This window comes from Budorcas taxicolor, chromosome 19, assembly GCF_023091745.1.
Source record: "Budorcas taxicolor isolate Tak-1 chromosome 19, Takin1.1, whole genome shotgun sequence".
NCBI lineage: Eukaryota > Metazoa > Chordata > Mammalia > Artiodactyla > Bovidae > Budorcas > Budorcas taxicolor.
In genome coordinates, this window is record NC_068928.1 from 50,429,187 (window position 1) to 50,443,125 (window position 13,939).

Consider the following 13,939-nt stretch of genomic DNA (forward strand, 5'->3'; position numbering starts at 1 on the left):
GCCCTGGCCAACGGGAGCACGGAGAGCATTGTGGCAGCGGTGCTAGAGGTCACTGTCAGTCAGAAGAGCCTGCACACAGTTCGGGTCCGTGCACCTTCCTTCCCCGAGCAGGAGGGTCCCCACAGGGGTGGCCCAAACCATAGCTGCCAGGATGCCCAGCAGAACAGCCCGCTATGCCCGCTACAGCCCAAGGCAGCGGCGCCGGAGGCTCCTGGCTGATCGCAGCGTGCACTTCCCTAATGACGTCCTGTTCTTGGACCACATCCGCCAAGGCGACCTGGAGCAGGTGGGGCGCTTCATCCGGACTCGGAAAGTCTCCCTGGACACCATCTACCCCTCGGGTGAGTGCCTGCGGGGCCAGTGAGGCTCTGTGGGGTGGCAGGGGAAGGCCTGAGCCTTGACCCCTCCTGTCCTGTCCAGGCCTGGCTGCCCTTCATGAAGCGGTGCTTTCTGGAAACCTTGAGTGCGTGAAGCTGCTAGTCAAATACGGGGCAGACATTCATCAGCGAGACGAGACAGGCTGGACACCCCTGCACATCGCCTGCAGTGACGGATACCCTGATATAGCCAGGTGAGAGGGTGGCCTCAAGGATGTAGTCCCCCCAAAGGTGGCCCTGCTAGTGTAGCTAAAAACCCTAAGGGCTTCTGTAATCTCCTTTCTGCCCTGTTGCCTCCCAAGAGCAAACTGCAAAAGTTAGCGAAACTTCCAAAGGGTCGGTTTCTTTCTCCTCACCTCACCTGGAAAGAGAAAAAACAGGTAGATCTCAGAACCGCAGGCTGCTACCTTCAGGCAGAGGTGCGCATTCTCCGGGCCACATTCCCTCCTCAACCAGGGCTGCCCTTTGCACCCAGGTACCTCATTTCCCTGGGGGCGGACAGAGAAGCGGCGAACGACGATGGAGATCTGCCTTCAGACCTCATTGACCCGGAATTCAAGGACTTGGTGGAGCTATTCAAAGGGACTAAGATGGACTGAGCCCAGCCCTGCCCTCCCAGGGCGCTAGCTCTGCCTGGAGAAGTCAGGTGCCCATCTCCCCCGGAAGCCAGGAGTGCCCCACCAGCTGGGCTATGGGCCGGCCAGACTGGCCGGGACCCCACACAGGGGCAAAAGCCCTCCCCTCTCCCAACCGCGGCCTGGGTTTTTCTTCGGGTGAATTTTTTTTTTATTGCTATACTTTTTACTTTTTCAATAAACGTGATTCCTAAGCCCGTGGTGATGGCCTGATTACTGGAGATCGTCCTGTCCCAGTCCTTCGGCTCCGCTTGCTCTGGTGGTCAGCGGACAACCGCCGTCCACTCTGGTCTGGGGATCCTGCAGCGCCGGAGCAAGAAGCTAGAGTCTCGCGGCTCCCGACCGCCGGTCCCTGCCGTCCATCGATCCCGCTACCCCCAGGCCCTGTCTGTCCCAGAACTCCGACCCCGCTGGCCCAGGAGACTGGCCTCGACATCCCTCATCCCGGGCTGGCAGGAACTCCAGGAACCCCAGACCCCAGCCTCTCGGCCCCAGCCCCTCGGCCCCGGCCCTCAGTCTCCGCCCCTCCGCGCGCCGGCGGTCACGTGACCTGCGCCAGTGCGCGTGCGCGGCGGCGACGCATCACTTCCGGCCGGGCCCCTGGCAGCGGCGGCGGCGGCCGAGAGGGCGAGGTGAGGCGGTAGCGGCGGGGGCGGGGCGGGCGCGGCCCGGACCCGCCCTGGCGCGGCGGCCGCGAGGGGAGGGCCCCGGGCTGGGTCGCGGGGTTCCCGGCCCGCCGCGGCGGAGGCTAGGGAGGGGCGCGGCGAGGCGGGGCGGGCCCGCGGGGCAAGGGGCTCAGAGGGAGTAGCGGGCCGCCGTTCTCCGTCCCTGAAGCTGCCGCCTCCTCGTCGCCCGGGGAGCAACCCTGACGATGCTTCCTGACTGCGAAGCGCGGCCGGCCGGGTTCCCGCGGTTCGCCCTCCGCCGCCGTCCCGCGTATCCCACGCTCCTGATCTCCGAGCCGGGCGAGGCAGTGTCAGGGCAGGGAAGGGGATAAAAGGCTGCCAGTCCTCGGGGAGCTCACCGGAACCCCGGGGGATGCCGGGGTGGGCGGGGACCGCCATGGGAAGGCCGCGAACGAAGCAACCCAGGTTTGTGAGAAACTTCAGGTAACGCGGAGGCGCACAAGTCGTATCCCCCACCTGCCTCCTAGGAAGACTTCCCAGAGAAGATGGTCTTGAGCCGGGCCCCCAGGGCCAGGGCGATGATTTTGGGCAGATGGGACATTTTGAGCAAAAGCCTTTGAGGTGTCAGGGGGAGTGTCCGGAGCTTTTAGAAAGCAGTGCGGGTAGGGAGGGAAGGGTCAGGCGCCAAGTCTTGAAGGAGAAGGTTTGATTTGGGTTGAGTGGAAGGGCTGGCGAGATTGCCAAGTGAGGAAGAAGGGGAATGCATACATTGGGGTTTGTTGCTTGGGAGGGAAGCTGCTGCTGTCACCAAGGAAAGAGGGAGAGGGGTGGTGCAGTGCTTAGAGGCTTCACCTGGGTCTCTTCAAGGGTCGCCAGGCCCATTTGGTGTCTAAAACAGCAGTGTCCTGCTGGTACTTGCTTGAGTGGTTGATTGCCTTCTAAAAGTCTCATTGGTAGAAACTGGGCTGTTGAGAGCCCCAGAGACACAGAATATGAAGGGGAAGTGGAGCCTTGAGAAAATTTGAGTACCTATCAAAATTTTTAAAGTAACACAGAGTGGCTGCAGTTGCATCATTGATTCTAACTCCGGAATATCCATTGTCACTTTTCCAAACAGCAGAATATCATCTCACCTCCTGCCTTTAGACATATGGCTGTGTGTGGGGAAAGAGTTCAAGACTGGCAGTCTGGAGACTGGGCTTTGGGCTCCCTTTCCCGCATTCCTCCTCCCTGGCGGTCTCTGAAGCCCTTTTTTCCCCATGAAAGAGCAAGGTGCTATATAGATCCATCCAGGAAGAGTCCCTCCCTGTCTCTAAGCAGAACCACATTGGTGCCAGGGGTCTGGAACCTGCCAGGGGTACAAGCAAAGGCAGAGGCAGTCTCTGGGGTGCTCAGGGCAGCTCAGCCATCCTAGCCTAGCCCTGATTTCTGTGGCCTGGGAGGCTGAGAGGTTGGGAGTCTCTTGGGGCCCAGACCCCTCTCTGCTGAGTGGCAGGTTGCTTCATCCGCTAAACCTCCAAAGTGGGGTTTATTGGTGTTCTCCCTGGCTCGGTGCACTGGCTGCGCCACAGTTGGCCCTTGGCTGCTGCCTCTTCACAGTGTCTCATGTTTGTGGGTCTACACCATGCCTGAGGAAACTCTGCATTCAGTTTGCCCAAGGCTGTCCTGGCTCACACTTCATAATCAAGAGCAGCCCTTTTACGCTCAAAAATGCCCAGTTGCATGATACATTCCTTCTATGATTGCCCTATCCACTGTCTCGTTGGATAAGCAGCCAGAGAGATTTTGTTTGAGGTTGTGGCCTCATGTGGCTGTACTTGGGTCCCTTTGAGCAGGAAGGCCTGGTGAACCTTTTTGGGGGTTGTTTTGGCTCAGATGGGGATTCCATGGCCCATAGAGGGAAGAGACCTGCCCAGGGGTGACAGAGCAGCGATGGATGACCCCCAGTCACGGAGTGGTTCTGGACCCTGCCGGGTGCTGAGCATGTAGCCCACTGGCTGCTATGGTCTAGGCTGTCGTGGACAACAGTCAGGGCCTGTGGAGTACACCAGGGGACTTTGTGTGGTTCTCTGTGACTCTGGCAGCAGCAGAGGTGACTCTGTGGCTCAGACTGGGTTTGGGATGGGCTGGGAGCCCAGTAGCTGGTGACACCCACACCTGGTGAATTAGATTATGGCCAGACTGAGGGCTTGATGGCAGTAGAAGGCCCTGGTAGTGTCCGAGTGGGGAGTGACGTGGGTGGGGGCAGGTTTTGGGAAGATCACGCTGGCATCACGTGTACTAGGGATGGAGAAGGGTGGTGCAGGGTGCTGTCCCGACATGAACTGGAGAGTGAGCAGTGGATGTCGGATGGGTGGGAATGGGAAGAAGCAACTGAAGAGCACATACACGTAGGTGGAGGCTTGGGGTCTGTGGGCTGAGGGGAACCTCTCTGCATCATCAGATCTGAGACCTCAGTAGTGTGAGCTGGGCCTCACAAGCTCCACCGAGCATGAAAAAACGGTGCTAACCTTTGTGCTGGCAGTTGCCAGATACAACCTGATTTCAAAGCTATTAAAAGGGTAAAAAAGTTTTTCAGAGTTGATGGGATGTAGTATATGTAGTGAGGTTTTGAGCTCCAGTCTTCAGGAAATAATTGCCCCTGATAATCATGGTAAACAAAAGTCGGAAAGCAAACAAGAGGAGGGAGATGTTTGCAGAAGTAGATACTCCCTCCCCACTGGCCAGATGGACTGGAAACTCCAACCTCAGGGGACTCTCGTGGCCTACTGGGCCTTGTTAGGTGTCCCTGGCGCTTTTCCAGGCGTGCCATTCTCCCCAGCCTGCTGGTTGCCTGGCTCCTCTGCAGTCACCTCTGTAGAGGCCCTGCTCAGCACTTTGCTCAGACAGTAAATGTGCTCGAGTTTCCTTTTGCTTCACGACACACAACCACTGTCAGCCCAGGCCTCACGCCTCTCTTCACAACCAGTTGTCAGGGACGGGCAGTCTTGGCTGAAGGTCCACTTCCTCCCCTTGCTCCGCTGAGCCCCTTCATGCTAGGTCATTGGAGATTTTGTCATGGTGGCTCAGCGGTCACCTCTCTGCCCTGGCCTTCCTTGAGTCCAACTGCCCTCTTAGACATCTCCTCCCTGACCTTGTTTGGTCTCCCTTGTCCACGCCTTTGCGGCTCGGCCCTCTCCACTGGACAGCCGTGTGTCCCCAGGCTTCTGTTTTTAGCATCAGTGGTATGATTTGCCCGCCGTTGCCATGGCTCATACTTAGAACTGTCACCTCCCAGGGCGGAAACAGGCCCAGTGTATATGGGCCCCTTTCAGTGGTTCTTCCCTCGGCCCAGACAAGTGCTGTTTCTCTGGTTGCTCCTGTGGACCTCTCGGTAGCCACCAGGCCCTTTCCTTTGGGTACATCCTGGAACTGGAATAGCTGTCACGGGGCTTGCATATTTGTTAGATTTTTCCAGGAAATTTCCTTTGGGGTCAGCATGGGGGGCCCAACTCCTTGGAGGAGGTGATGAAGGTGAGCGAGTGCAGCTCACTGTCCCTCTGTCTTCAGGGGAGCAGCAGGCCCTGGCCTCACGGGAAGCTGCTGGTACACTCAGGTGAAGCCCTTGGTGTCCCTGCATCCTGCAGGAAGCAGGGTATCCCTGTGGGCGGGGCGGGGCCAGCCTGAGGTCCTAAGGAGAAAGGCCCCTGGAGGGAGGCCGAGCTGCTGGGAGAAGACGGAGGACTCGGGGGTTCCTCATGAGTAGGAACCAGCTGGTAGGATGGTAGGACACAGGCCATTAAAGACAGACCTGGTTGGGTGTGACCTCCCCCATGGAGAGGAGGCAGACAATTACTCCTTTTTAAAAAGTCCTTTTACTCATTCTTCAAGTCCCAAGGACATGAGAGCCTGCGGGTGTTTTGCCCCTGGCCAAGGTACTTCCTGGCCGCTCTGTCCAGGGCACCAGAAACCTCGTTAACTCAAGTAGCACATCTGTGTGGACAGGTGCCCGATGACAGGTACATAGCTCCACGGCTCGTGGGGCATTCTAGCCTCTGGTCAGGAAGCACAGCCGGTGGGGGCAGCAAGGGGTGGGTTCCCACTGTGGAGACCGAACGCTCCAGGGGCCTGGGGCCCAGGCCTTGGGAATGCGGAGACCAAGGGAAGCAGGTGAGGCACTCAGAGAACCCCAGAGCCATGTGTGCGTGTGTGTGTGTGCAATCAGGGCAACAGGAGCTGGAAGGGGCTGGCCTCTGAGTTAGGCCTGAGACTGAACGGGGGCCCTGGACCAAAGTCAGGCACCCGTAAAGGCCAGGCAGCCCTCAGGCTGTGACCAGAGGAGGCCAAGGCCGAGGCTGCCCTGGAAAGAAGAAGCCCTGGAGTTGGGCAAAGCTGGGAAGGCAGGTACCCTGAAGAAGTGGCCCCCGAGGTCTGAGAGCACAGACTGCAGGAGGGATGAGGGGGCCTGGGCAGGAGGGGCCAGCCTGGGTTGGGCGGGGGCTGGCTGATCCTCCAGGCGCCTCCCTCCTGTTGCTTAATTGAAGCCTCCCACCTCGTTGTACTGCCAACAGCCCCTTGAGACGTGAGTGTTCTTGAGCCCCTTCAGTGTCCCCAGGGCACCCTCAGGCCAGAGAAGGCTTTCCCTCTGTGCTCTGGTGTCTGTGGGACTGGCGCCTGGACAGGAGAATCATAGGCAGTGAGATCCCTCGAGTCCAAGAAGGGAGAAGTCCCTTTGTGAGGAGCGGGGCCCCTCTCCTGGGAGGGCGTAGGCTTCTATGTGCCCCCTGGGAAGCTGGCTTTATGCTTTGTCGTTACTACCTCAACTTGTAGGCTGTTTTACCTGTGCAGATTTTTTTCCCCAGCTGGGCTGTGCAGCATGTGTGATCTCAGTTCCCTACCAGGGATCGACCTTATGGCTCCTGCAATGAGAGCACAGTGTCTTAACCCCTGGACTGCTAGGGAAGTCCCCCTGTGCGGGTGTTTAGATGCCAAAGGAGCCAGAGAGCAAGTATCCACTGGGTCTCATCTTCCAGGCTCTTCAGGAGGGGCTGTGGCTACATGCTCTGAGCATTCTGGGGCCCCCAGACTCCAGGGCTGGGGAGGGGTGGCACTTGTGCTCACAGGCCCTTCCCAGGCTTCCCCCATCCCCAGCACCTGGGGTTGGCCTACTCTGGGGCAAGGCCAGGCCTGGGACTAGCCCTGTGCAACTGGCTTCCTCACCCTGCGGTGTGTGTCCTCACCCAGAGAGGGGACTTTGTCCAATTGGGCAGTTTTGAGAGTGAGTCTAAAAATAGACCCCCATCCAGGGCTGTCTGGTTCCTGGGCTAAAAGAGCCTGTAAACAGGACACACCCCAGAGTCTCAGTCACTAGGATTGGCCTGATGGCTTCCTCCAGGCTCACAGCCCTCCCTCAGCCCTCCTGTCACACCCTGGGGACCAGGAACCCGGGCAGGCACTTTTCCCATTGGGAAGCATATCCCCATTTTACAGATAGGAAACTGAGGCTCAGTGGAAGCAAGCTACTAGGTCCTGTAGGCCGTGAGGGCACTGGACGACCGCAGGCCTTTCCTGCAGCCCCGCGCTCTATCAGGAGTGGTGTTCGGAGACTTGAACTGGGAATATCAACAGGGCTTCCCGACCCTGGGGTAGATGTGTTCCCTGGGCCGCGGTGGTCTAAGCACGGGGTCCACTTGGAGCTCAAGCTGCTGACTCGGGCCTGTTGGTGGCCCCTGGCTGCATTTGGCTAACGGTACTGTACCCTTAGCCAGCTGGATTGTGGCTCGACCCTATCTCCTGGAAGGCAGGGAGATCACAGTTAAAGGGAAGAGGCAAATGCCCCCACGCCCTTCCCATCCCTGGACCTTTCTGGAGAGGGTGGCAGGGTGGCCTCTATCCCACTCCTATGTCATGGGGCTTCCCTTCCAGAGGCCGAGGGGATCCGGCAGTGGAGTGCGAGGACCAGACACCCCAGCGATGACCAGGTGGGTCTTAGGTAGTGGAGTGACCTCCAGGTGTGGGGGGGTCCTGCCCTGTAGCCCCTCCTCACGGGCCGGGCTCCCCCCAGTTCCCCCGTCTCCAGAGTTGTCTACAACGGCAAGAGGAACAGTAGCCCCCGCTCTCCCCCCAACAGCAGTGAGATCTTCACCCCAGCCCACGAGGAGAATGTGCGCTTCATTTACGAAGGTACACGGGGTGTCCGCAGCCAGCCCCCCTGAGCCCCTCCGCCCCCTGTACTCCTGTGGGGTGTGGAGACCCAGTTCTGGTCATGGGTGTGCATGGTTAGCACTATGGTGTTCCTGAACGGCAACACCCCAGAAGAGGCAATGTGAGGAGTCAGTGGTGTTTGCTTGGGAAGAGGGGTGCCATGGAAGATGGCGCACCCTGGGGAACCTGGGGTGTCTTGGAGGTGGTGTGGTGGAGGTGTGAGCACATGTGCACAGCATTTGTGCTGGGAGGTGGGGGACGGAGGACGTGGGAAAGATGGGGTGCCCACCTGGAGGAAGTGCTGTACCCTAGTGGGTCTCAGAAGCCTCTGTGACTGCAGCTCTGGTCATGGTACCATGAGGCCGAAAGGGGCATGGCTTGGGCAGGGCTCCTTGAGGGAGCAGGGTTTGTTGAGGACAACTTCAGGTTAGGAGCAGGCTGGACTTGGGGGCCAGAAACTGTTGAAGTGGGAGTTTGGGCTCGGGGGGCCTGCGGGGCCACTTGGAGGGGAGGGACAGGGCAGGAGCGGGTGCCATCCGCTTGGACACTGACGGGGCTGGATGGCAGGCCCAGGGGTAGGGGCTCTGACCGCCCCTGCTTCCTGCAGCCTGGCAGGGTGTGGAGCGGGACCTGCGCAGCCAGATGTCGGGCAGCGAGCGGGGCCTGGTGGAGGAGTACGTGGAGAAGGTCCCTAACCCCAGCCTGAAGAGTAAGTGGGGCTGCCCTAGGCGGGAGGGGCCGACCAGGAGGGCAGGAACGCCCACCCACCGGCTGCTTCCAAGACAGCCTGGTGGGGTGGCCTGGATCCCAGGGCTTTCAGAGGCAAGGGCAGGACAAGGGACAGACCCTGCCTCTCCACCTGCACCTACCACTGACCATCTTGTCCCTCGGCAGCCTTCAAGCCCATCGACCTGAGCGACCTGAAGCGCCGGAACACGCAGGACGCCAAGAAGTCCTAAGGCGCGCCAGTGCCCCTCCCCCGGCCTCCGGGAGATCTGGGTGCAGCCTGCCGCTGGCCACCGCCTCTCCTGTGGGCTCAGCTCCTGGGAGGGGGAGGGGGCCTTGCTCCCAGTGGGCCGAAAATCCCAGGACCAGGACAGGCATGATTGATGGCCAAGGCCTGCCCCTCCTCCCCGAGCCTTTCCTTTCCTCTCGGGGTATCTCAGGTTACCCCTGTCCCTAGGAGGGCCTTGGCCCTGCCAGCCCATGCCTGCCCCCCCGCCCCCGGGGGCCTGGCTGGACCTTTGGAGCTGCTGGTCCTGCCTGCCCCCAGGGCCTCGACCCTGATTCTTGTCACCTTCTCCTGCCTCCACCCCTGACCCCTGGCCACTTCCAGGATCAGGAGGGAGATGAGGGGCCTCCTTGTTGTCTCCTGTGCTGTGGGACTGGGCTGGTTTTGTCCTGAAGTGGCCAGGAGCCAGGACAGGGTGGTCCCACCCACACCCAGCATGGGTCCCTCACCGACCCCTGCTGGATCTGTGGCTGTGGCATGGGGAGCATCTGACCCCCCACCCCACTGTCCATCCTGGCCCCTTCCTTGTCAGCTTCAGGATGACACCAGCTCTCCGGGCCTGGCACATTGCTGGGTGTCCCCTCCAAAGGTTCTAGGCAGCCAGGTCTGGCCCGCCCTTGGGAAGGGGCGTGGGGCTGGGCTGAGCTGATGAGGCTACCCAGTGGGTCCTGCTCTGTGTGGTGAGTTGGGAGGGTCTTCAGGGCCATTTTTTTTCTTCCTGTGCCCTGCAGATCCAGGTGTCTGACTGGAACCTGAGGACCAGTAAATAAAGGCGGGGTGGCATTGGCTTGGCAACTTGGTCTCTGAGGCCCCTGTCTTGGCTGCCCACACGGGGCTGGAAGTCCAAGGCCCAGAAGTTCCGTCTGATCCCTGGGCTCCACCAGGGGGCTTGGGCTTCTGGAGGGCAGTGGGAGGTGGAGGTGGGGGCCCTGGAGGTAACACATCCCTCAGCAGCACTGGGTCCTCGGGGGGTGGCCTGTCTGCTGTCCAGGGAGGGTGGCTGCTGGACTTGGAGAGCCCCAGTGCACTTGATCTTCAGACCTGGATGTAGCCCTGGCAGACAAGCCAAACCGGAATTTATTTCGGGAACAGCCTTTCCTGTTAGAGTATTCTGGGGCCCCGGCGGCCCCACAGGTGGCTCTGGGATACGTCTTCTCCTGGAGGGGGTTCCCCAGGGATGAGGGCACAGGAAGGATGGTTCATGCAATAAGCAGCAGCCAGTGAGCGTTGGCTGGTGCCAGGCCCTGAGCCAAGTTCCTGTAACCACACAGGCCTGCTTGCTCCCCAGGGACCTATGGGGCATCCTGCCAAGGGTTTGAGTGCCTGCTGGGCTGGGTCACCCACACAGCCCCCGTGCCTGTGGCTGGAAGGAGGTGGGTGTGGCCTGGCTGGGGTTCAGGGCCCTGTGGCCAGAGGCTGAGTGGGCGCACGGGCACATGTACCCTCCACCCAGCATGTCCAAGACCACTGAGGATGGGGTGATGGTCAGCCAGCAGAGATCCCCCGTTGGGGAAGGGGAGGAGTGGGCCTGAACCCAGCCAAGCCACTGCTGCACGTGTGGCATTGAGCAAGCTGCTGAGTCTCGAAGCCTCAGTTTTCTGAAGTGGAGGTTAGCGCCTTCCTCTGGGTGGCTGCTGAGTGTGAGGGCCTGCTGCCACGATAGTCACCTCATGGATGCTCTTGACAGGGCCCTTGGCCCACGAGACTGCGGGGGCCTGGACGTCTGCCCTCCTGCAGCCACGGACCTGGCCATGCTGTGACTCCGGGACATGTAACACTGCTGTGCTGCCTGTTTCCTGTTTAAAGTGGGGATTTGGGCTGTGGCGACTGGAAGGCCTCCCCCTGAAGGGGTGTTCAGGCCCCCTGGCAGCACACTGGAAACATCTAATACGTTGCGTTGGTTAAAAATCGACCCGACCTTGCTCCCAGCCCTCTCTGGGTCATCATCCGTCCTGTGGGGTTGGAAAGTGGGAATGGTGGCACCCCGGGCCCCCAGCCTCTGGGCCTCCGCTGTCTATAGCCACCCTCCCCGGCCTCGCCTGCCAGCACTGATGCTTTGCCCCTGTGTGGGTGGGCCCATGGGACAAGCCTCAAGGCCTTTTCATTCCTGCTGTCCCTGCCAACTTAAGGTTTTCTGAGAAAGAGGCCCAGGCCTGGAGTCTTCAGAGGTGGGAATGTGGTTAATGGGCCATGCCAGGGTTGCGGGGGACGGGTGTTGAACTCCGGGGCAGTGGTAATAGAATCCTCACCAGCACGGTGGGCTGCCTGGTCGACCCTGAGTGGCTGGAGACACCTCCCCTACCATCAGACAGTGAGGGCAGAGGAGATGAGGGAGTGTCCTGGTGGATGGGTTACCCACATCTGCATCACGTTCTACCCTTGGCAGTGCCACACACATCTCTCTCTGCTTTTATTCTGTGCTGGCAACTTGGTCGGGGATGGGGTTATTACCATGAAACCTCAGGGAGGGGGCGATTTTATTGCCCTGATCGTCCATATGAGGGAATGGTGACCTGCTGTAGGAGACTGGCCATTATCTGATTTTTAAGCTTGTTTATCGAAATCTGAGTTTAGCACGTACTTGCTGAGCCATGTACTCTGAGCATGTTCGTGTGTATTGAGCATAAACAATTCTCCAGTGTCAGGTAATACCCAGTCCATAGTCCCCTACTGTCGACAATAATGTATTCCTCGAGGGTTATAGACTCAGAAAGGCCAAGTGCCTCAGCTGCATCAGCCTGATGGATCCCTTCAGTCTGTCTTAGTCACAGTACTGCCTCCTACATTTTCCCTCCGTTTATGATTGAAGACTCCTTGGATACCTGATGTTGGAGTTTCCCAAATTCCGGTTTTGGCTGGTTGCATCATTGTAGTGTTAACAGGCTCCTCTGTTCCCTGGGTTTCTGTAAACTGAGGTGAGACAGACATGATGGGATTCATTGGAGCAGACTTCGGGTGTAAAGGGATTGCTCTGACTGCTGTTGAGAACAGGCCATAAGACTCAGGGTAGAAGTGGGGAGACCTGTTAGGAGGGCTACCTCTGGTGAATTGGAGGAGGAAGCAGCTGGGTAAGGGGGCAGGTAAGGAGCGTAACGTGGGCAGTGGAATTCGAGATGCCATTGGATGTCTTATGTAGAGGTGCCAAGTGGGAAGTTGAGTCTAGTGTGGATCTGGAGGGGCCACAGGTTGGAGATAATAGTTGGGAGTAATTTTAATGTTGATGAAGAAGGGAGAAGGGTAGGACCTGATACCGAGTCCCTGCGTTCAGGGAAGGGAGGAGGAAGCAGGATAGGGGACTGAGAGCAGTGGAGAGCAAGGTAAGAGAAAGGGCGGCCAGGGGAGGGCCCAGGACTGAAGGCTGCTGCAGTGTCCTGGAGGAGGCCCAGGCAGGCAGAGAGTTTGGCCAGGTGCAGCCCTCAGACCTCTGACTCACCTAGAGGCAACCACTTCCAACTTTTCTGCTGATACTTTTGTATTTCTGTTTTTCAATATCATACATGAACTGTGCTTCTTGGTTCTCCCCTTTGCTTCTTACCCCCAGCCCAACTCATTTGCATGCGTGCATGGACTGTAGCCCCGTCCTCTGTCCATGGGATTCTCCAGGCAGGAATACTGGAGTGGATTGCCATTTCCTTCTCCAGGGGATCTTCCCGACTCCAGGGATCAAACCCACTTCTCTTACGTTTCTTGAATTGGCAGGAGGATTCTTTACCACTGGCACTACACACGCTTTTACCATCCACTGTCCTCCCTAGATAGTTTTTTTTTTCTCTCATAACTTTGGTTACATCAGTGTTGAGTATTTAAATTATGATGTCTATGTGTTCAGAGCTGAGCCATGTGGTAAACTGTTATTTCTGCTCAGCTTTCTGTTCTTGAAGTTATTAATTGCCGCCTTTTTTCATTTGCTTAGTTTTCTGTGTACTAACACTAAAGACCTGAACTCTCCACCAGGTTATCTAAATCTCTTCTCAGTGTGTTCAGTCACTTTAATCCCCTTGAGGTGTCTCTCCTGTAAACTTGGCCCTGCTTAAGGCGGCCTCCCCCAGTGACCCACTCTGCCTAGCACACTAGTGCCATCCTGGGGGTGCCCATCACTCCCTTAGGTGTGATCTTTATTGTAGTCCCTCGGAGTGCTACACACACACACACACACAAACACACACACACACACATGCTGGGTAGTTCCCATGCTTTTTTGGGGGGGAAGGACGTGAGATGAAGGGCTCGGGTGGAGGTGGGAAGGGAAACAGAAATGGCGAAGGGGCAGAGAGCCTGGAATGTTCATCTTCCTGAATGCAGGGTGATGCTGTGTGGGTGCTGGGCCCTGCTTTGGAAAGTGGGTTCCCCCACTGGTAGCCCCTCCACCCCGTCTGCAGGGCAGCCTGGTCAGAATCGATGTTTATTGGCTGGATGAGTCCAGCCCCTGCCCGGCCTCCACCCCATCTCCACCCTTGACTTCACCAGCCTGTTCCAGTTCCCTTGGGGACAGGGACAAGGTGAAGGAGGACAAGGGCAGAGGGAGTCAGGATGGGGAGGGCTGTCAGGAGGCCCCTGGGTGAGTGGCACACCCCTAGGGCAGTCACCAGCCCTGAGCTCAGCTGGCGTGAAGGAGAACTTGTGCCCTCCCTGTGCTAGCTTGTGCCCACAAGGCTTCTGGGCATGGAGGACGGGTAGGGGCGCCCCCGTGGACAGGGGCTCAGAGGCATGCTAGAGGTTGGGGAGCCTGGGACAAGCAGTAGTTGAAGCCTCAAGGTCAGGGGTCTCAGGTCCTCAGAGGTGCAGCCAGCCACGCTGCCCTGCAGCCCCCACCAATCACAGCAACGTCTCATCCCACCTGGGCCACAGGAGAGCCCAGTCCACTGCAACGCACTTTCTGCCCTTCCCTCCCTGCAATATCCCGTGGCAGGAGGTCAGGGTCCCCCTCAGGAGGGCCCCAGTGCCTGGGAGGTGAGTAATTCTATTTACCTTTCCTGAGAGGCCTCCTGTCCTTTCATTTGCCCCAATTAACCCAGCTTTGCCTGAGCAGCTCCAGCCCACGTGTCTGGGCGGGGACTGTGAACACCCCCTCCCCCAGGTACCAGCAGTCACTTCCCACCAGCTCCT

The 13,939-nt window shown here is 58.8% G+C and overlaps 2 protein-coding genes across 3 annotated transcripts; both read left to right on the forward strand.

Moving 5' to 3' along the window:
• PPP1R27 (protein phosphatase 1 regulatory subunit 27) lies at positions 1–1,206 on the forward strand. The gene is made up of 3 exons (XM_052657060.1): positions 1–341; positions 421–571; positions 853–1,206. Exons 1-3 carry the CDS (start codon positions 152–154, stop codon positions 974–976), a joined length of 465 nt encoding a protein of 154 aa, XP_052513020.1. The 5' UTR covers positions 1–151; the 3' UTR covers positions 977–1,206.
• Positions 1,207–1,799: 593 nt separating this feature from the next.
• Positions 1,800–9,621, forward strand: MCRIP1 (MAPK regulated corepressor interacting protein 1). 2 transcript variants are annotated; one of them, XM_052657063.1, is made up of 5 exons: positions 1,801–2,103; positions 7,543–7,598; positions 7,682–7,800; positions 8,429–8,530; positions 8,716–9,621. In XM_052657063.1, exons 2-5 carry the CDS (start codon positions 7,591–7,593, stop codon positions 8,778–8,780), a joined length of 294 nt encoding a protein of 97 aa, XP_052513023.1. In that variant the 5' UTR covers positions 1,801–2,103; positions 7,543–7,590; the 3' UTR covers positions 8,781–9,621. The 2 variants fall into 2 exon arrangements, with proteins under 2 accessions (XP_052513021.1, XP_052513023.1); XM_052657061.1 differs by having other exon boundaries at positions 1,800–7,598.
• The last annotated feature ends 4,318 nt before the right edge of the window (positions 9,622–13,939 follow it).